The 23,922-nt window shown below is 42.6% G+C and overlaps 1 protein-coding gene across 1 annotated transcript in view; it reads left to right on the top strand.

Moving 5' to 3' along the window:
* afg2a (AFG2 AAA ATPase homolog A) overlaps positions 1-22,454 on the top strand; it is a 176,357-nt gene extending 153,903 nt beyond the window's left edge. Inside the window, exon 18 of the mRNA XM_080416776.1 lies at positions 21,096-22,454. Within this exon, the coding sequence (XP_080272902.1) occupies positions 21,096-21,275 (180 nt within the window). The 3' untranslated portion in view covers positions 21,276-22,454. The remainder of the gene's footprint in view (positions 1-21,095) is intronic.
* Positions 22,455-23,922: the final 1,468 nt, after the last annotated feature.

Below are 23,922 nucleotides of genomic sequence, written 5' to 3'. Positions count from 1 at the left end.
CACACACACACACACACACACACACACATACTGCAATAAACATAAACATTGTTCCCCCGTAGATTGATTATCACTATGCCTAGAGGCTTCAATTATTCTTCATTCCATAAGAACAATAAGCACAAGCACTCACATTTCAGCTCTGCATTGGAATAGCATTGCCCCAATATTATAGTATAACATTATAGTGATGATGGCGTGCTGCTACGCTAGGTTTACTGTAAGTAACTTGGCAACATGACCTTTTTTGATTAAAACTGGGGTGAATTGCTGCCACTTGTGTGTTGATATTGTGGTATTGTGTATTATTTATTTTCATTAAACATAAACATGCAATAGCACCAGTGTGGTCCTATAAGTTGAGTATATCGTCTCTGTCGGGTGGAAACCTCATATGTCCAAAACTGTTAACTTTTCAGGATTCATATTAAAAAGTAGCAGAAGCGGGGGCACGGTGGCGCAGTCGGTAGCGCTGTCGCCTCACAGCTAGAAGGTCCTGGGTTCGATTCCCGCAGGGGGCGCTGGGGGCGTGTTCTCTCCTCCGCGTCATCAGTGCCCATACCCTAGGTGGGGTTGGCGAAAGGGCCTTTCTGTGTGGAGTTTGCATGTTCTCCCTGTGTCTCCTAGGGTAGGTACCCTCACAAAAACATGCAGTAATCCTGGTCACTATACTGCCTCCCCCTGGCCAGCCGGGGCGCCTGATGGAGGGGAAGGGAACTGGTTGGAATAACGTGTTCCTTCCACGCGCTACGTCCAACCAACTCTTCCCTGTCAGGTGACAAGAAGGTCAGTTGGCTCTCATACATTGAAGGAGGCATGAGCTCGGCCCTGGCCTCCCTAGGTTGGCAGAGGGAAGGTAGTGCCCAGGATTACATAGACAATTGGCACTGGGTGTAAAAAATCACACCCAGTGTGAAGAGAGTGGTGCCTTTCATGAGTTCATTTCATTAGTTACTTTTTACAGACTTTGATGACTTCAAAGTATTTTTACTCATTTTAAGTACTTTAAAATGTTTTTACAGATTTGTACGTGTTTTTACTAATTTTAACATCTTTTAAGTATTTTTACTCATTTTAAGTATTTTTACTCATTTTAAGTATTTTTACTCAGTTTAGGAACTTTAAAGTATCTTTACTAATATTTAAGTATTTTTACTCATTTTAAGTATTTTTACTCATTTTAAGTATTTTTACTCAAAAGTGTGTGTGTGTGTGTATAATTAGTGTAACTGGTTGCATCTTTGTGTTGCAATCAGCCGCAGCTGTTGAGGCTGTGCTCAAACATACAGAGAGGCCTGCTTATACGGACGGACGGACACCCGGACAAAGTCAAGTGTAGGAGTGGTTGGCACCACTCAAAAATAGGGTTACAAAATCGTGGGATAAAAATTTAGTAAAAAAAATTAAAAGTAGCACAAGTAGCAGATCCACAAGCTCGAAGACGCTTGTGGATTTGCTACTGTTGTGTGACGCAGTAGTATGATCAAGTTGTTAATTTACGGAAAAAACACGCAAAGTTATAATCTGGAGATAGGAGATTTCTGCCCGACAGCAACGATTTGTGAGAAGCTGGGCCTGAGATGTGAGGACAAAGTTGTGTCCTGAAAAACAGATAGTAAAAAAACTAAAACCAGGTATCTCAATGAGGCTTAAAAGGTTTGTGCCCGACAGCAACGATATAATAGCACAAGTATAATATAGTAAGGTACAGAAAAGGTGCGTTTAACAACACTAAGCCTCCAGGTAGTGATTTGTACCAGTCTGATACAGATTTCTGTTACCTTATAAAGAAGGAGTGGCTGGACAGCTTTGTCAGGCTGCTGAGGGTAGGATGTTGGTCTTGGCATGGCATCATGATGCAGTAAGCTGGCAGAGCAGAGCAGAGCATGCCACGGCACAGACAGGCATCATCAAGTCGTGTATCAGAACCAGGCTCACACAGAGCAGAGCAGGCCGTGTGGAGCGAGGGCTAGAGTTATCAACGGGCCTGAGAATTAAGGCCCGGCCCTAACTTGGTCGGCCCGAACAGGCCCGGCGCGAACAAATACCATAATGTTAGGCTAGAAAACCAGAAAAAAAACTAGGACCTGACTAATTAGCACACATTTTCGTCCCGGCCCGAAAATGCCAGGGTAGGGTCGGGTCGGGTTCGGGCAGAATTTGAGGGCCTTCATAAATCCTCTGCAGGGCTCTGATAGGAACTGGAAGCCACTCAACAAAGTCCTTTTTTTCACTGTCTCTCTCTCTCTCTCGACTGTCTCTCCTCTTTCAACTGCCTCTCTTCCACAACCCTCCCTCTCTCTCTATCTCTCTCTCTCTCTCTGTCAACCATCTCCTTCTCTTAGCGGTTCCCTCTCTTCTTTGCACTCACTCTACCACTCTCTTATATAACCCAATTCAATTTCAGTTCAACGTAATGCGCTTTCTCACACCATGAAAGTTGAGACCACCACTGGCCCAAAGCATCCATTCCCACCGTCTCTCCCCATCCATGTCAGTGTAGTGTGTGTGTGTGTGTGTGTGTGTGGTTGTCGGTGGGTGAAGCGGACGAATTACCTGGAGCGCTGAACAACTTTCATTTGCATTCCTGGGAATGGAGACCTGTCAGACAGACGCACTGTGGCAGGAGGGAGGGAAGGAGGGAGGTCACGGTTGTCAGCTTGGATCCAGTGCCTTGTTGAGGCCGATTCTACTGTAAATCAGTAATCAGACGAGAAGATGTGTGTTAAAAAATTCTAAATTATTCAAAACTTTAAAGATTAAACGTTAAAGATTTTTCAAAAATGTTTCAAACATAGCAGATGTGCAAGCTTGTAGCGCGGCACGAAGTGACGCGCTGCGAGCTTGTATATCTGCTATTTCTGAGAACTACTGTTCTAAACCAATGTTGTATAGTATATAACCCTATATACAGTACCTGCATTTACATATATATATTTTTTAAACTTGGGAGAAAATGTGAAACATGTACATCTTTGACATGAAAATATGTCAACTTGGATCCAGAAGCCTTGTTTAAAAATCGCCTCTCTTCCTATCTACCCATCTAAACACACACACACACACACACACACACACACACGCACATGCACACCCACACACCCCCTTCATGACAGGATACCTGCTTGGGCTGACATCTGTTTTCACCACCACCCTCCTGCACCCCCCCACCCCACCCCCACCCCTGACAAACCTCACGCTCAGCCCAGATTGCTCCCGGCTCCCACCTGCACCCACCCATACTCCACCATTACACCCCCCCCCCGCCCCCCGCCAAACAGAAGCAGCAACATTCGATACTGTAATCAGCGCCATGTTGTCACGACTCGCGAAAGAAGGCCTCCAAAAAAAGGAAGGTGCCACGCTACTAGTCTCGTTCTTTTTTTTTTCTCTTCTTTTTTTAACGATCAAGCCCTGACAGGAAAAGACCTGTAGGATCCATGGGTTCCTGTCACACACATCCAGTCAAATAAAGGCTTTTCACTTAGAAGCCTCGTTGAGATACCTGACGTTCAGCTGTTTTTGTTTTTGCGTGTTAATTTTTTAACAGGCCACAACTTTGTCCTTACATCTCAGGTGCAGCCTGTCACAAATACAGCTTCTGGAATGGGAAAGTACGTAACACAAGCTTCATGAGAAATTAACCACTTAAACCCTATATGGTTGACAGGAGTCCCTCAGGGCTCTGTACTAGTGTCTTTTCTGTTTTACTGTTATTTTGGGGAAAGCTTTCATTGAAAATAGCCCATCGACAAGCTGCGCAACGCGTTGTGAGCTTGTCGATCTGCTATTTCCTGCGAAAGCTTTCCCCACAATATGGATGCTGGGGTTTGCCTCACTTTAGGGTTTAACCCTAAAGAAAGGCTCTATGACTATAAAATAGAGAGCTACATATTTTGTTGTTATGAATAATCTTTGGCTACATGGTAATAGCAATGGCGTAGATGAGTCACCATCTGCATTCATAATATGAACTAAAATCTTCTAAATCAGTCAATTTGAGTCTGGGAAAAGGTATGCCCCCCTCCAAATAGGAATAATAAACACACAAGAACCCTGAGAAAGGACTTTCAGTCTTCCAAAAATCCCGGTAAAAGGTTGCGTGTCTTCTCTCCCTATGGAGATGGCTTTGTCTTGTTTTTTTGGAAATCTTTGTCTTGTTTTGAGACGACGCGCTGCGTCTTGGAACGAAGGACGACGCCAGAGACGTTGGGAGCAGTGTGAGGTCATCACTAAGGGACGGAATGCAGAGAGAGAGAGTGTGCATAACATCCTGTGCAAAGGGCCAAGGACAGGACAGGACAGGACAGGACAGGGGGACGCTGTGGTTTTCATATCCCTTTAAGTGGAACCACATTTTGTCATCTCCGAGAAGACGGATGATCGCCCTCCATGGATATCCCCATAATGTCATAACATCCGTCTCCCCGGGAGACTGTTTTGACCACTAATAAAAACCCCAAGCGCCGGTATTCCGCCACAGCCAGTATCAGAGTGTGTCTGAAGCTCTGAGTGTTCCGTCACACAAGTTGCCTTTGACCGCACGCGACCTCCCCCTCCCCCCCCCGCTGTGGGCTGTTTTCTCCAAGCCCAGGTGTCTCAGTTGATTTGGACGTTGGCCATTCAAAATAAACAGTGTAATTGTTTTCTTAGGACTTTTTGTCTCCTTTTTTTTTTTGTCTACAGTAGCAGCAGCAGCATGTCATTTCCTGTACGCAGGGCTTTGTTCTTAAAATCCTGAGTATTAATTTAACTTTGTAGAGTGTAAACATGGACTCATGAGGATCTATTTCTTAAGTTAAATTAACACTGAAGGTTTTACTATGTGTACAGAGGAACAAGCTGTCTACGGGGGTGTTGCAGGTGATTTATACTTAGTCGCACGCCAGTGTCACACACCTAAATTAGCAGATTGGCTACTTTCGGTGCACGGCACGCCCTGCAACCAAGTTTAAATTAGGCAATAGTTGTTAATTGCTGTGTGTGTGTGTGTGTGTGTGTGTGTGTGTGTGTGTGTGTGTGTGTGTGTGTGTGTGTGTGTGTGTGTGTGTGTGTGTGTGTGTGTGTGTGTGTGTGTGTGTGTGTGTGTGTGTGTGTGTGTGTGTGTGTGTGTGTGTGTTTGAGGTTACCTAGGCTCTGAACAAACTACAGAATGTGAAGAGGGTGTTTGATGATAAATCAGATTCCAGGATGCTTGTTTTCAACGATTAAAGGAGGCAAAAATAAAGCTGGGTGGCCAATGAGGCCATGTGTAACAACAGACACACACATGCACACTCGCAGGACACATACTGACACACACACACACACATAGATAGATAGATACACAGACACCCGGAAAAACAGACACTACTAAAACAAACAGACACCACATAAACACACACACACACACACACACACACACACACACACACACACACACACACACACACACACACACACACACACACACACACACACACATGCACACACAAGGCAAAAACCACCCTCACAGGAAGACAAATGGCTTCCTCTTAACACCTGTTGTGGTTGCGGCTGTACCTCCTCTGGCTCCGCTCTCCCCGTCTCCCTGATTTACGACCTGCTATTTGTTGTTGCAAAGATTTTTATCACCAAGGACACCAGGCACCAAAAAAATGCATCAACAAATGTGTTTCTGTTTGCGTTAACAGCGGGATTAAGCAAGCACATGAGGCAACGGAGCTGATGTAGACTCAGACATCAGTGCCAGGGTTTTGTGTCAAAAGATGATCATATAAAAATGCAGTGCGCCCTCAAGTTAACCACTTATAAGCCCTATATACTTATAGTCGCACAACGAATAGCGGAAATAGACGATCTACAAGCTCACGACACCTCGCAATGTGACATGTTGTGAGCTTGAAAATCTGCTATTTCTGCTGTTTGTGAACATTTAAAAAATGTAATGATTTATTTTCTTTTTTTTATTGCCTATCATTACATGACCAAAATACTAGAGACACCAGCCTGGAAATGGTTAATGTGTTGATTTTCAATTTTGACAAAGTTTGGTTTCCAGCGGTGTAAAGTAACTATTACATTACTACTACTAAGTACATGTACTCAAGTACTGTACTTAAGTACAATTCTGAGGTATTTTTTACTTTACTGGAGTATTTCCAATTGTTTATACTTTTACTTCTACTCCACTACATCTTAGAAGCAAATATTGTACTTTTACTCCACTACAATTATTTGAAAACTTGACGTTACTAGTTACTTTGTAGATTTTGATTATTATTACAAAACCACTTCAGCTCTGTATTTTCGGCCATTTGAAAATAGCCGATCTACAAGCTCACAATGTGTCGCATTTCAAAAGATTTTTATGCACTTTATACATTTGAAAACTTTGTGAAATGAGACATTCTGCATAAGGAGTACTTTCTACTTTTACCCAAGTACATATTGAATTCCGGGCTTTTACTTGTAAACCGAGTACGTCTACATTGCAGTATTAATACTTTTACTTAAGTAAAACATTTGAGTTCTTTTTCCACCACTGATGGTTTCACACTCCAACCAGCGACATCCTGTTTTTGTGCTTAGCTCCTTGTTTTTTGTCAGTATACTCGTGAAATGCCTGAAACGCACACACAGTCAAATCCTCTGTGTTCATTCAACTCTGAGTGTAAAGACGGACGAGACCCCGTTTGGGTTTTTATTTAACTTTATTGTGCAGACATTTATCTCTTACCCCTGATGTCATCACATTCTAAGAACAAGATTCTTCATTCATTAATAGTTTCCTCTTAACCCATATAGACCTGAGGACGATTGTACAAATGGCTTCTAATTCAAATGGCTTCTTCCTGATTCAAAAGTATTCGACATTTTTCAAAAATGTTAAAATTAGCAGATGTACAAGCACGATGTGACGCGCTGTGAGCTTGTACATCTGCTATTTTTGAATAGCCAATGCTAAAATCTAAAATAACACAGACGCTTTCACAGTTTTAATGGGTTAATTGCCATCTATCGATAGATAGATAGATAGATTAGTTAAATCGATGCATATAGATATATGTAATTCTGTTAGTGGAACACCAATTAAAACATTCCTGGGAAATGTGAGCCGGCCAGTTGGCTGCGTTTCTCTCTTGGACCAGAAAGGTATGTTAAATGTAGAATGTGTTAATTGAACCCTAAACTAAAACCAAACTTATATTGATGCTTGAGGAGGGAACACCTGGGGGTGGTCTCCTCCAAATGGTGGAGCGAGAGGAGAAAGGAAGGGCAACGCTAGTGCAGCAACACCAGAGCAAACTCATAAAAGAGAAAACAACAGTGGCTTCTGGCCTCCCGGTCACAGAAACACACACACACACACACACACACACACACACACACACACATTGGTGTATTACTATACTTGTGAGGACATCAACCTTTCAGGTCGGCAATTTTATGAATGCCATATTTATTTATTTTTTGCCATTTTACCGTAAGCCTAAAGCCGAAAAATAGCCGATCTACAAGCTCACAGCGCATCGCAGCAACACAAGCGCTCAATAAAGTATAAATCAGGCATGACTCTATCTCTACTCCCTAAATACCTAACAGACAGTAACACTAATCTAAATCTTTTTCTAATTGTAAACCTATCTCTTTTTTCATATATTTATCATAAAACAACCATTTCTCTGCAAAACCAGGAAAATGGTCTTCACAATGTCCCGTCTCAAAATATTCTACTATACTTGTGGGGACGTTTGGTCCTCACAAGTATAGTAATGGACACATACACACACACACACACACACACACACACACACACACACACACACACACACACACACACACACACATACACCGAAGCACACACATTATGTAGTATCCTTTGGAGCACTAAAGAGCCGACTACTACACTAAACGGCGCTGAGAACAGAAGTTCCAGCCCAGGGCAGGGTACCTGGTCCTTCCTCTCCCTGCCCTGGCCTTAGGGCCCCTCTGTTGGATGGAGGCGTGTCGGGGGCCGACTATAGCCCCCCAGGACAGGAGGTCTGCAGTTAACAAGAGCCCTGAGAGGGAGGGAGGGAGGGAGGGCCTCCTTTGTTAAACAACATGGGCAAACAGGAAGCCAAGTCACTCTTTTAACACCTCAACAAATGAGCGGCCATCCCCTGGCACCTTGGGCTAACAGAATGGCTGCTTCCCTCTCCAGCACAATTAATCCTAACGGTTTTCTGGGAAAACGTGTGTTGCTATAATATCAGTGGTGCTCAAACTTTTTCATGTCAAGGACCCCCAAAATTATATGTATTTGGCCGCGGACCCCACAAAATAATTTGACTTTTATGTAGCCGTACACAAGATGTAACAAGAAAGAAACCTTGAAAATAGCAGATCTACAAGCTCACGAGTTGCACTGTGCACACATTGTGCTATTTTCGGTGTATCGTGAGTCAAAACTAAATCAGGCTTTAGCTCTGTCACTTCACTTGGTTTTGCGGTTTGCATATTAGGCAAGGTTTAGGAAAAGAAGCCCATTCAATGAGTCCGTCTTGAAGTAGTCTTAACTCTTCCAATCAAGATTTTTATTTTCATTTAATGGAATGTTTAATTTAACAACGTGGAGCTTGTATCCTTGTGCACATTAAACATCTTCATTACATCTCAGGGATAGGCATGTTTATGAATCTCACACGGGGGGGTGAAAAATAATCAGTTTGGAACACATCACATAGGCAGAGTATTGAATTTGGAGTGCACACACACACACACACACACACACACACACACACACACACACACACACACACACACACACACACACACACACACACACACACACACACACACACACACACACACTGAGCAGTACAGTACAGTACAAATAAATCACACAGACACACAACCAGGTTCAGTTCAGGCGTGTTTGGTAAATATGCCACCTCTGCCTTCCCAGGCTAGAATGTACTGCTTTCATTCGCTTGATTAAGGAGCGAGGACAAATATGCCCTTAGAGTGAGGCCCGGTTTGGTTCACCATCCACCCACCCTGAACACGACGGAGCCCATAGCTCTCCGACACAGGTGCTGTCCCACACGGGTCTTTCCAAAACATGTGGCGGTGAGGGGGGGGGGGGGGGGGGGTAGTTGATAAGTTTCCCACATGAGTGCGGTGACCAAAACGTCCCAGTTTTGTCCGGGGATTATCCCATTCTAGAGCTGGGTGTCCAGTGCAATAACATATGAGCCAAGTAAAAAAATGTTTTAGCCTTAAATAGATATACTTTGCACCTTTTGTACCTGTTTAGCACCTCTGTTTATGTGTTAATGCTTTGTTTTCCCTCTTTATTGTAATGTTATGTACTCTATTGTCTGCTTGTTTTTATGTTTTTTGTGGGGACTGCGGATGTGAATTAGCATCTTTGCTAAATCCGGTGTATTTACATTATAGCATTGATGTGCCATTAATATGCCGTCAAAATAAACAAAGTAAAGTAAAGTCCCGACAGATTATCTGTAAAACATTCAAATATATACCGGTGTTCGACATTCACTACCATTGTCCTGGTTTTCACCACAATTAAAACTAGAAAAAGTGCTCCTCGGAGCACAGGTCTCCGCCAGGTCAGGTAGGTTATTTTGGCCTCCTGGTGGCACTATAATAGGCCAATGTGAAAAGGGTGCCATTTCTTCCTAGGCCGTGCACGGCAATCGGACACTGCATTCATGATTTGAGGCATTTTGTTCTAAAAATGTGTTTTGCTAAATTTGACCTGCTGGTGGCGCTACAACAGGCCAATGTTAAAAGGGTGACATTTGTTCCTCAACATAGTGTGAATGTGCGTGGAAAGTTTCACCGCAATCAGATGCTGCGTTCATGATTTGCGGCATTTTGTTCAAAACAAGCCACCACTGCAAACTTTAGATGTTAATCTTAGCTAATCAGGATGGAATATGATAAATCAAACAGATCCGTCTTGATCACATGACTATAGAGATCATGTGTACCGATTTGCGTGAAATTTGGATTAAATGGGAAGGAGTAATATAAAAAAAAAGTTTTACATAAGTCGGCCTCTTGGTGGCGCTATAAAAGGCATATGTGAAAATGCAGGGCAAAGGTTTTTCCTTGGCCTCTAGGGAGTGTGCATACAAAGTTTTATACAGATCGGTGCAGTTAAAGGTAAAAACACGAATCGGCCTGTTATAGCGCCACCATGAGGCTGATTCAAAAAATTTGAAGTGGCATTTCTTCCTCGGCATAGTGGGAATGTGCGTGCAGAATTTCAGGGAAATTGCATACTGTGATCATGATTTCAGGCATTTTGTTCAAAACGGAGCACTCCTGCAAACTTTGGAAGCCATTTTTAGCCAATCAGGATGAAATATGAAAAATATGAAATACCGGTGTCGTTTAATGACTATAGAGATACTGTGTACCGATTTGCGTGGTTTGGACAGTAATCTGTAGGAGTACTGTAAAAAAAAATGTTTTAGAAAAAGCGGCCTCCTGGTGGCGCTATAACAGACCCATGTGAATAATTTGGGGCAAAGGTTCTGAATTGGCATCCAGGGAGTGTGTGTGCACAGTTTCGCTACGATCAAGCCAACGGTGTCACGGCATTTATAGGAAAGGAGAGAAAATAGGAAGGGCTGTGCTTATAGCATCTAACAAATTATCCTTGGAAGCAGTGGTGGAAGAAATACTCTAATATTTTCCTTAAGTGAAAGTAGCAATACCACAATATAAAAATACTCTGTTACAAGTAAAAGGCCTGTGTTCAAAATGTTGTAAGTAATGTAAAAGTACAAAAGTATTGGCATCAAAATATACTTAAAATACCAAAACTAAAGTACTAAAGTGTTTGAAAATTTCCCTCCATCTCTCCCCCACTCCCTGGTCCTGCTCTCCTCAATCTTCACCCCTCCCTCAACCATCTCTCTCTCTCTCTCTCTCTCTCTCTCTCTCTCTCTCTCTCTCTCTCTCTCTCTCTCTCTCTTTCTCTCTCTCTCTCTCTGTCTTCTCTTCTCCTTCTTTCTCTCTTGCTCTCGCTTTGTTTCTCCTCCTTTCTGTCTTTCTCTCCCTTTCTGTATGTATCGCTCTCCCTCCCTCCCTCTCGCATCCCCTCTCTTTCTCCCTACTGTCTCTGTTCTATGTCTCTCTCCCCTACTCTCACCCTCTCTCTCTCTCTCTCCCTCTCCCTCTCCCTCTCCCTCTCCCTCTCCCTCTCTGTCTCTAGTCTTGTAATCTTAAATAGGTTTCACATGGTTCTGTGGTCAGGCCTTATTTCTCTTGGCAGGGTTCTGTCACTGCAGACACTTCCTCTCTGCCTTTCTGGGGGATGAAACCTTTTATTTCTGCTTGGGTCTCGGGCTCCCGCACACACACACACGCACCCACGCACACACACACACAGCGCACGCACACATGTACAGCGTTTGATTTATATATTATTTAATTTCCTCTCAGAAAATTGGATGCGGTGTAGTGCGGCCTTCTTTTTTTCCCCTCTCCTGTTCCGACGGGAGCGAGGGTTGGAGGGGAGTTTATGGGGGGAGCCAGAGTTTTTTTTTTGTTGGCCATTTGCTTTAACCACTTGAACCCCAGCAATGCTGCCTGGGCCAGCATGCCTATTCTATTCTATTCTGCGGGGGAACATTCGTCCTCAAAATAGCAGATATCTGAGCTTGTAGATCGGCTATTGTTGGCGAAGGGATTCGGTGTGGTGGACGGGAAAAAAACGGTCCAAGTGCAGCTGTAACTCAAGTCCGTTTCACTAAAGACTAGAGGGTCTAAGTGGTTAAGAGTTCCCCTCTGAGCCAATATCACCACTGCCTCTAGATGTCAGTTTGATTATAAGGAGCCCCCAGGCGCGTGTGTGTGCGTGCGTGCGTGTGCGTGTGCGTATGATGAGAGTATAACTTTGTGTGTGTGTCTGCTTGCTCGGGTGAATGATTGTGCACTATTTGTCAAAGTAAGGGTGTGTGTGCATGTGCGTGCGTGCAGCAATGTGTGCGTGCTTTTGTGTGTTGGAAATTTGTGCAAGTGTGTGCTTCATAGAGGCCTTTTACATGATTGTATATATCACTGCATGCCTGTATGTCCATAATGTGCTGTAACAAGCCCTTGATTAAGAGCCGCCTGGAGAACACTGTCAGTGTCACCAAAACATTGTTATGAGACATTAGTCAAGTAGTTGAAAACCATTTTTCAATTGGCAACACTGTTACTGAGAAATGACCAGTGCAAGCTTGTTAGCATGTTGTAGCCATGCTAATAGAAACTAATGGTTTCAGCTAGCTATAACCCCACCTTCCAGCACCCTTGCTTAGACTGAGCCCATCTTCGAGACTGGTCTTCATTATGATCTGAACTACACCTGTTATGGTTGTGTGATTGTATCTCACATGGTTGTGGCGCTTTTGCAAATCTGTCCACAGACAAGCTGTTGCGGCTGGTAAAAAAAAAAGAGACTTTAAAAGGAAAGAACAAAACGAATACATCTAGGCTACATAATAATGTTGCTGCTAATGTGTGTCCCACATGTGAAAACGTATTTGTGTGCGCGCACATATGTACTGTAAGCTTGCATGTTTGTGTTTCTGTCTTCTGTTCTGTTTTTGCCATGACAAGGCTTCAAAGAGAATCGGGATGCAACTAAACACAAAAACACTCACGCAACGCACTTGTGCACATGCTGTACATGCAAACAAATAAACAAACAAACACATGTGTGTGTGTGTGTGTGTGTGTGTGTGTGTGTGTGAATGTGAGTACATGAAGATATAATGCAGTGGTCAAATTTGTTGTGATTTTGGTATAAATCTGATTCCCTTTCATCTCAGTTTCACGTTAATCTCCACCAAATGGACAGGAGTTTGTATGACAGTGCAGAAAACAGCCAAGATATAATAAGGACAATAGAGCTCATACTAAATCACTACCCAGCAGCAGCAATGGGACTGTAAGGGTCTGAGAGTTCAACTAAACACTCATGATGTTGCCGTGTATGCCAGCAGTTCTCAAATTCAGTCCTGGGCAGTGCAGCTGGTTTCCAGTCTAACCTTTCATAGGGCATAGCAGTGGTGGCCATTTTGTGGTGCCACAGGTGCCACATGGGAATTCTTTCCATAGAGAATTCCGAAAATATTTGTTATAAATTAGTTTAAGCCTGTGTCGTAAAACTGTCAAAAGATATTTGAAAACCGCAAAACAAAGGGTATTTCTTAAATATAGTATATTATATAATATAATTAAATATTTTGACACAGAATCAAATGTTTTCTGGTCATGTTTCACCAGGAGCCTTAAAATAATTTATATAAATATTTTCGGAAATCTGTATGGGAAAGATGTATGGGTTTTCTATCTGTGGCACTACAAAATGACCGGCACTGCTATGCCCTATTCAGGAACCCTATAAGAACTGTGTTCCAAAAATAAACAAATTATCCCGGCGGTTTGACTCTTATGGATATGAAGCATCAACTGACGGTGAGAAAACGCTAATTAGTCACATTTTCGCCAGAAACAGACTGTATCAAATATAAGTGACTGACTATCATAAACGATACAGAACCTCCTCCCTGACAATATCGCCGAGACAGTTTGTTTATTTTTGTACCACAATTCTTATATGAGACGATTCTAAGATGACCCAATGTTATTCTAGCCTGGTAAACCCTCCCTCCGGAAATCTCAATTCCATTTCATTTCAGGAGTGAGTCTGGCCTGATCCGCCTGTCTGCAATATTGGCTGTGCTGGAGTTGGGCGGGAGTAATACTGTTGACTGACAACCCCTTCAGCCAATGATAATTTTTCCCCTTCAGCCAATCAGCAGTTCACCAGTCTTAATGTGACGCGACGGGACTTTTGAGACAGCCATACCCAAAATGGGTTGCCTTTTTCGGGTACAATGGTGTCACTGCCCGCCCCTACCGGTTCTCTAATTATTATTTTTTAAATAGGCTTTGTCATGATTAATTGACCACATATATGAAGTTAAACAACTAAATTCTATCCAAACGATATCTTATAAGTAAATTCCGTGCCTCAAAATAGAAGTTAGAGAGCTTTTTGAAGTAAAAAAATAGCGGAGAATTGGCCGCACAAGAAAAAGATGGCTGCCGTTCGTGTTTTGGGCTCACTCGAACTCGCCACCTGATTGGCCAACGTAAGCTGTCAATCACAGAACAATGAGCGACGACGCTGATAGGCCCGGCCGTTTGGCATACAGAGCCAATATTGCAGAAAGGCGGATCATGCCAGACTCACTCCTGAAATGAAATGGAATTGAGATTTCCGGAGGGAGGGTTTACCAGGCTAATGTTATTCTCCATAGAGAAATTACCTTACGAACCAGGGGATGAACGAGTGACGTCAGGACTTCTCTACTCGATTGGGGTCCCTGCCATATCTTTTCAAATGAGGTTCCGCGGGCTAATAAGTGTCAATTTGGGGGTCCCTGACATGAAAAAGTTTGAGAACCACTGTACATGAGAGTAGCAGCAGTAGTATACAGGGGGAGGTGTGGGGGGGTTAGTAAGTGACTAGTAGCGCATGAAAGCTGCTGTTGTGCTCAGCCCTCACGGTTGACACCCTAATGGCTCCGAGCACAGGGAGCGAGAGGAGGAGTCGAAGGGCCCTGGGGAGTTTGCCCGCACACGTGCCACCGCTGATGTCATAACCTCATGAGCCCGTTCGAGCGGCTCACAAGGTTTTGATGGCAAAATGTCCCCTCTGTAATCCTATTCTATGTGTTTCTTTGAATTGAAAAGCATTGTTTTGATGTCTTTTCTCTTGTTTGTTATCTGTCTGTCCAGTTCCTCACTGCTGCAATGAACCTATGTCTCTCCTCTCCTCTCTCTTTTCTGACCTCCCCATCTCTCTCTATAGCGCTCTATCTCTCTCTCTCTCTGCGTCACGTTCTCCCAGCTCGTCTCTCATCATCCTGACACGGTTTTTAGAGAGACGGATGGATCGAGGCGGTCGATTTGCAGTTCAAGCAGAGACCTAAATGACTTTGCCTGCCCCATGAACTGGCCAATAGAGAGCACAAGTCAATATGACTGGGGGGGAGGCACCGGTAGCTGACCGGATAGTGCATTGACCACATAATTGCAACGTCCGCGGTTCCATTCACACACACACTGCCCTGCAAAATAAAGCAAAGGAAACTGTGTAACAATAGTCAGTCATTATGACTAACATCTGTCGGATTCCCCTTACATCCCTCATTTATCTCTGTACCCACCTCCTACTCTGTCAAATCCTTAGTGTTAATTTCACTTTGAAAGTGTTCAACTGTACTCGTGAGGGTCCATTTTAACACTTACACAGTAAGTGCTGTGGAGCAGCAAAATGTTTGACGAAAGACTGAATAATTTCTTCTGTTTGAGTTTTCCATGTTTGTTCCTCTAAAAGCGATGATTGGCGAGTTTATGAGCATGGGACCGGCTTCCTGAACTACTGCGATGCTCCATTCATTGCGAAAGAAAACAGCTGCAAAATGTAAGCGAGAAAATGGATGTAGTATGCTACATATCAGTGATAACAGAGCTTACTTCGTCTTTCCAAACCAGAGTAGGCAACATTTTATCACGGTATCATTTTCCCGGGGGTCCACGACACCCCTCTGCGAAGGTCCTCTGCTACAAATTGTTTCGGCGTCACTTTCGTTGTGCAACGCGTTGTGCCACACTCGTCGCGCAAAACATTGACCGTAACTGCTTCAGTGGGCGACCCTAAAAAGACAGATTGTGTGTCTGTGTGTAACAGCACGGACGCAAAGCACTTACATTTTTTACTGTTTTCTTAGTCATCAAAACGTTCTTCGCATTGCAATCACACTGTGCTGGGCGATGTGGTCGCTCTAAATCAACCACTTCTCTCCCATACACACGCACGCACACACACACACACACACACACACACACACACACACACACACACACACACACACACACACACACACACACACACACACACACACACACACACACTTACACAAAAATACCCCCCCGTCCCAATCTAAGAAACTCCTTTTTCCTCGCTGGGTTTGGATTTTATGACCACTGCATCCGTCGCCAACCAGACAGCCAAGAGCTGGCTGCAGAACTGCCCCACATCAGCAGCCCACTGCCCCCCCCACCCCACCACCACCACCTCCACTCACCTCCATATATTTAAGTGAATGCTGACATAATTTATGAAGGGCATGAAAAATAATGTCTGCATCGCCAATAAAATTTAAAAAAAGTACATAACATAATTTAGTTGGGCTGCCACAGGCCCTGCAGCACCCAAGCACACTATATCCCCTCCTGTTCACCCCTCTGTCTGTCTGTCTATCTATCTCTCCTTCTTTCTCCCTTCTCCCCTCCATTACATTGCTGGCATTTTTTTTGGACTACTTTTTTAGTCTACTTTTTTTTTTTTTACTTCTCTCGGGCCTACATTTTGGGGAGGGGTGTGTGTGTGTGTGTGTGTGTGTGTGTGTGTGCGTGCTTGCGTGTGTGCGTGTGTGTGTGCGTGTGTGTGTGTGTGTGTGTGTGTGTGTGTGTGTGTGTGTGTCGAGGTGGTGGGTGCACTGCTGGCTCCAGGCTTTGGAATGCCTTCACGTTTAACAAACAAACCGGCGTTTTCGCCCGCCTCTGTTTGCCTCTGTGGGTTTTCTTTGCTCTGCAAATCGCGCACGGTAAACACGCACCGAGAAACACTAGCGTGTTGATCGGCCTCCGCAGACACCCCCTCCCTTGTAAACCCCCCGATGTGGACAGGCCATGAATGCGTAGCCCTGTGTGTGTGTGTGTGTGTGTGTGTGTGTGTGTAGGCCTACCCATGTGTGTGTGTGTGTGTGTGTGTGTGTGTGTGTGTGTGTGTGTGTGTGTGTGCGCGTCACTTGTACACTTCGTCGGAGAGCATGCAGCCTCGGCAGCCACAGCCAAAAGTCTAATAGTCTTTTAATAATGTGTGGGGTGTTGTTGGAGTAAACCACTGTTTCCCAAACAATGGGTCAGAGTAAATATCACAGTTTTTTGCAGTTCCTACATTTTCTTTCCATTATTTCAAGAGGTTTGGAAAAGAAATAATTTCAGAAATGTGTGCTATTGTCACTGTTAAATCATTTTCAAATTTTGGGTCCTGGGGAGACACCAAATGTATATATCTTGGGTCTCAGCTGAAAAGGTTTGGGAACCAGATAATGAATGGCTTCATCACGGGACGGAGAAACAATGAAGCTAACATGTCCCTCATGGCAGGGCGAGAAGTAAATAAGAAGAAATCACAGTTTGATTGTGCTGCGGTGTTTCTGTTCCTGTGTGCGGATGTTGCTTGGAAACCGCACTAATAAGTTCTCAGTCACCAAAAGTACAAAAGTATTGGAATGAAAATATACTTACTTACTTACAATACCAAAAGTTAAAGTACACATTGTGCAGAATGTCCCATTTCACAAGTTCAAAATGCATCAAATATCTTTTGAAAATAGCCGACCTACAAGCTCACAATGTGTCGTATCGCGACGCATTATGAGCTCGTAGATCTGCTATTTTCAAATGGCCGAAATATATATAGGGCTGAAATAGTTAATGTATGTTTTGTAATAATAATCAAAATACAAAGTAACTTGTAACTACAGTTTTTAAATAATTGTAGTGGAGTAAAAAGTACAATATTTGCCTCTCTGAGATGTAGTGGAGTGGAAGCGAAAGTATTGAAAATTAGAAATACTCCTGTTAAGTAAAAGTACCTCAACATTGTACTTAAGTACAGTACTTGAGTACATGTGCTCAGTTACTTTCCACCACTGGGTTTTTGAAAATGGTGAACGGTGGGTCATCCTGGGCATCACTTCACCACCTCTCTCACTCTCTGCATTGCTCTCACTCTCTTCCGTCTGTAAACAGGGGAGCAGGGGGTACACAGGTTTATTGTTCCACATCATTATTACTGACAGGCCCCAAATGAGTTGAATGATGGGGGGCCCTCGTCTAGAATTAGCCCAGACCCTAGCATGTTTACCCTGTCTAAATCATGTTGTTCACTATACTCCAAGCAGAAGAAGGAGCAAGGGAGGGAAAGAAATGCTCACATCCTGACATCTGCAAAACACCTGTCCTAGCTATGCATGCATGCTAGCTGGCTCAGCCAAAATTGCACGTTCCACCGGCCAACTCGCTTCGCTCGCTTCCCGTAATTTCGCTCGCCGATCCTCAACGAGTGGCGCGGCCGTCACCTGCTGTCAACAATCAATGCCTTTTTTTCTGAATGAGCGACTTAAGCCCGGTTCATACTTTGTCACAATGACGGTGTCGCGCGTCGCATGAATTAAGCTTTAAGCTGAAAGTTTGCACCAGATCTTCTGCTTCTTTTGGCTGATGGTTCTGTTCAAATCTGAAAATGTGCCCACAATTTGAGAGAATTGTCTTTGTCTTATTTGTTTGTCTCAAATCAGCCTTTATGATTTGGGGGGATAAAGAAATGACCTCATGAACAGATATACAAATAGTGAAATATCATTTATATGCTGAGTTGGCCAGTTATCAGTTTAATTCTTTGCGTAGTAACTACAGTACACTTTGACCTTGTAGGGCAGGATACATTACCATGATATATTTTTTCAGTGGATGGTATGCATGGAATATACCAGTGGCTCTCAACTGATGTTGGTTTGCAACCACATTTGAAACAATGTTCCCCTCTTTAAGTTGTCATTGCCGTGATAATGTGAGAACGCGTTGCGGTCCACACACTGGACTGCATATAGCCATGGACTATACCATGGCTACAGTACATGCAGAACTCTTTATTGGCGTTTAACATTCCGTCGCTGTGCTGCATCACGGGACTCCATGTCCTTCTAACCTCTTAAAGCAGCCCGACATTATCAGCGACTTTAAAAACGGATAGCTTCCACTCGGGCCTCTTATTGGAGGGAGTTGCATAAGCATGGCCCTCCCTTACGTCTGTCTGCGCACAGCGCCAGTGAAGAGCATGCCCAACAACAAAGCGGTAGTTCTGGAGAGGGGAGGTGGAGGAGGAGGAGGTGGAGGAGGAGGAGGAGGGTGGCGCTGCTGGGAAAAGGCGCCTGGCCTTCATCAGCTATCACCACCAATTCGGAAGTGACTCACTCCCCTGGCGTGTGCAGAATCTCTCCCAAAGGTCACAAACACGCATGCTGCGCTGCAGAGCACGGCACTGCAAAGCACTGCACACACCACTCCTCTCCGTGGCACCGTTGCATAATTCTGCTATTGTAGGAAAGAGGCCATGTGGGAGTGTGAGAGGGGGCACACTATGCTCACATCTCTTGTACTTTAGGCATTTTGGCGGCTGCCCCGCTATCCAGACTGACTCTGTTCCTTGGCAACTAATGATACTGGCACCAGCTCCCACACCAGGACGACTCATAACGGCTTAGTATTGTGTGTTTTTTTTTACCAGGGCACGCCGGTAGACAGTGGTGGACAAAGTACTCGGCCCCAGTACTTGAGTCAAAGTACAGATATACTTCTGGTGAAATATTACTCGACTGCAAGTGAAAGTTGCTCTGTCAAATGTGTACTTGAGTTGAAGTGGAGGAGTCCTTGCTTTTAAAAATACAAAGTACAAATTACAAAGTAGGCCTGATTTTGTTTCTTATATCATTGCATTGCCTGCTTGAAATTTAAACATTTTCCAAAGCAATTCCAAACTTTTCCAGAAGTTTCATCAAATATCAATAATACTGAAAATGTCATATCTACAAGCTTGGCTATTTTCACTAAATAGGGCTTAAGTGGTGAATTCGTAATGTACTTTTCCCCTTCCTAGAAATGCAGTGGAGTCAAACGTGCAATATTTGTCTTTGAAATGTATTGGAGTGAAAGTCATCCAAAAATACAAATACTCAGGTAAAGTGCAGATACTCTGAAAATAATAATTAAGTACAGTACTCAAGTAAATGTACTTAGTTACTGTCCACCCCTGGCGGTATGTGATCCGAAAGTGCGTCAACCACATAATGGCAACATCCCTGTTTGGATTCCAGCTGGAGTGGTGTGTTGCATGACCTTCAGTTTTCTGTCTCTGTAGTATCCTATCTAAATAAAGCAAAACATGCCAAAGCTGTATTATTGTTTTTACCTGATGCATGTGAAAGTAATTCCCCAGTATTCAAATGCTACACATGAGTTAATCAGCTGATGCTCTTAATCCAGAATGGCTTTAACTAACATTACAAACACATAAGCGAAGCTGCTTGTGTTATTTATTTGTCTCCAGAGAGAGAGAGAGAGAGAGAGAGAGAGAGAGAGAGAGAGAAAGAAACAGAAAAACAGGTCCGATATCAATATGGGCAATACTTACGTATTCAAAAGTACGAATGTAAGTACAACAAACATCAATAATAGTGAAAATAGTGAAAATTGTTTTCACAGTATTTGAAATAGGACTTAAGCGGTTTATTCATAATGTTCTTTTTTCCCTTCCTAGAAAAGTAGTGGAGTCAAAAGCACAGTAATTGTCTTTGAAATGTAGTTGAGTGAAAGTCGTCCAAAAAAAAAATACAAATACAATACCATAAAAAATGTAAAGTATATATTGTCTCGTCAGGTGGAAACCTCATATGTCCAAAACTGTTACTTTTCAGGATTCAAATACAAAACGCATCGCTTCGCGCCGCGTTCCGAGCTTGTGGATCTGCTACTTTTGATGCTTTTGTGTGACGCTGTAGTATGATCAAGTAGGGTGTTAATTTACACAAAAAGTTAGAATATGGTGATAGGAGGTTTCTGGCCGACAGCGACGATGTACAAAAAAAGATTACTGTAAGTAATTGTACCCAAGGTAAATGTATTCTAAACTTCAAATATCAATAATACTGAAATTGTCATATCTACAAGCGAGGGCTTAAGTGGTAAATTCATTGTGTACTTTTCCCTTTCCTAGAAATGTAGTGGAGTCAAAAGTGCAATATTTGTCTTTGAAATGTATTGGAGTGAAAGTATCCAAAAATACTAAATACTCAAGTAAAGTACAGACACTCTACTACTAAACATGTACCTAAGTACAGTACTCAAGGTAAATATACTCTGTTACTGTCCACCACTGATCTGTGTGCGTCTGTTTCCTGTCGCAGATAACAGCAGTATGCAGAGAGGCTGGCCTCCTGGCCCTTCAGGAGGACATCAAAGCCCAGCACATCAGTGCCAGACACTTTGAGAGCGCCCTGACCGCCGTCCAGCCCCGCATCCCAGACTCTCTCCTCCAGCTGTATGTCAACTACCAGCAGCAGCGCAGTGGTCTGTGCTTCGTTTGATGATGATGATGATGATCATGATGACTCTGCTAAATAAGCCAAATGGCAGAAACCGTGTATGTTTTTTTTGTTTTTTGTAAATGAATGCTCTACATCAGTGGTTCTCAAACTTTTTGAAGTCAAAGACCCCCCCCCATCTCAAAAATGTTTTGTGCCCGGGACCTCCCAGAGCAAAGATTTGAGTTAAAAAACACTGCAGAAATGCCCATTTCAAGTTTTCAAAATGTATACAAAATCTTTGTGAGTTTGTAGATCGGCTATTTTCAAATAGCCGAAGTGTGTATGGCTGAAGTGGTTAATATATGTTTTGTACTAATCTTCCAAATCTACAAAGTAACTAGTAACTATAGTTTTCAAATAATTGCAGTGGAGTCAAAAGTACAATATTTTCCTCTAAGATGTAGTGGAGTAGAAGTAAAAGTAGCCTATTGAAAATTGGAAATACTCCACTAAAGTAAAAAAATAAAAAAAAAGTACTTAAGTACTGTACTTGAGTACATGTACACACCGTTAGAAAATAAACAAATGAAAACGGTTTCTTATCAGGCAATACCGGAACTTTTGCTGCCAAGGAGGGCATGTAAAAACCGTCTCTCCCCTCCCATTGCAACTCCAGCAAGTTATGCAAATGTTTTTGCAACTCCAGCAAGTTATGCAAATGTTTTTGCAGGAAGATTTTTGGCACTGTAGTGAAAACACAGCTTTAGTTATACTTTACACCATCAGTAGAAACCCTAGAGGAAATAAATGCTGGTGGTAGTTAAGATAATGCTGCACATCTCTTAAGACTGTAGTATTTTGTTGAATTTTGCCTATTCAACATCTGCAGAAGGCTCAACTGTCCAGACACTGTAGTCAAGTCTTTCTAGACAAGAATATTAACACCAGCTAACCACCAGCCAAATGCAAATGTTGGCTGTGGTTTAAAGTAAACCATCCACTGTCACCAGAATACCAGCAGTTTCATTCACGGTTTACTTCCATGCACAAGGAACTGTCGCTACTTTGGTGTTGGTTTGTAAGCATCTCAGACTAGTACTAAATAGCCTAATAAACCATTACATACAAATAAAACAACAAATATTACCATTAAGTTGACCAATCATTTAGAGGTTCCATTCTATTGCTCTCAAATCCTAGCCTATTCTGTTTTATTATTTTATGCTGTATATGCGAAATCCTTGTGTTCCTATGAAAAGAAAATGAATTTGTGTAATAAATGCATTATTCACATTTATGATTTACTGTTGTGTTTATTTGAATCATAGTTGATTGACAACTGATCATTATACAAGAACAAATGAGTCGCATATTCAAAATGTACTTGAGTAAAAGTACAATAGCCGATCTACAAGCTCACATTGTGAGCTTGTAGAGCTGCTATTTTCAAATGGCCGAAATATAAATAGGGCTGAAGTGGTTAGTGCACGTGTTTTGTAATAATAATCAAAATCTACAAAGTGGAGTAAATGAAAAGTACAATATTTTCCTCTGAGATGTAGTGGGGTAGAACTTAGTAAAAAGTATTGAAAATTGTAAATACTGAAGAAAGTAAACAATTGTATTTAAGTACTTGAGTAAATGTACTTAGTTACTTTACACCGCTATCCGTGGGGAGAGAAAAAACCAGCACGACCGGGATATTCATCACATTCAACCCCGTGGAAAATCAGCTAATTGCTGTAATCGTGAGATTTCCGTCCGCACTTCCGACCGCTAAGAAGAGCTTCCAGAAGACCATCTGTCGTTTGGGAATCTACCAGGGATTTGCTTTATCACCAACCCCACCGCTAGCAGTGGTGGAAAAAGTAGGCTAAATTTTTTTTTACATTGCAATACTGCAATGTAGAAATAATACTCTGTTACAAGTGAAAGTCCGAAATTCAAAATTTACTTGAGTAAAAGTACAAAAGTATTGGCATCAAAATGCACTTACAGTACCAAAAGTAAAAGTACTCATTATGCAGAATGTCCCATTTAAAGTTTTCAAAATGTATAAAAATATTTTGAAAAAAGCAGATCTACAAGCTCACAACGTGCTGCAATGCGATGTGAGCTTGTAGATCGGCTATTTTCAAATATATATATATATAGAGCTAAAGAGCTCAAGTGGTTAATGTATGTTTAGTAATAAAAATCTAAATCTAAAAAGTAACTAGTAACTAAAGTTTTCAAATAATTGTAGTAGAGTAAAAGTACAGTGTTTGCCTCTGAGATGTAGTGGAGTAGAAGTAAAAGTATAGAAATGTTTAAATACTCAAAGTAAAAATACCTCAAAATTGTACTGAAGTACAGTACTTGAGTAAATGTACCTAGTTACTTTACACCAACTGCCAACCCCGCCGCTAGCCCCACTAAACTGCCTTTTTTTTTCATGTCTAGCCCTTAAAAAAAAACTAAAAAACATCGTTAACATTATTGCGCGGGGCTGTGTCCGTCTTAACAACAGCCCCCCTCTCTCTCTCTCTCTAAACTCCAATAGTTTTATGAAGACTTTGCTGCTGCATGCTGCTGCTGACCCTAAATGAGATGCAGGTCAGTCATCTATTGATTTTTCCATTTGAATGGGGGATAAATTGACTTTGTATTGAACTTCCTTTTCTCATGGATCCGGATGCAGCGCATCCTGCGACACCAATCAAACCAG

The sequence above is a fragment of the Gymnoscopelus braueri genome (genome assembly GCF_963280865.1).
Source record: "Gymnoscopelus braueri genome assembly, chromosome: 20".
Classification (NCBI taxonomy): Eukaryota; Metazoa; Chordata; class Actinopteri; order Myctophiformes; family Myctophidae; genus Gymnoscopelus; species Gymnoscopelus braueri.
The sequence above is the reverse complement of the archived record's forward strand: the minus strand, read 5'-3'. Positions and strand labels throughout refer to the sequence as shown.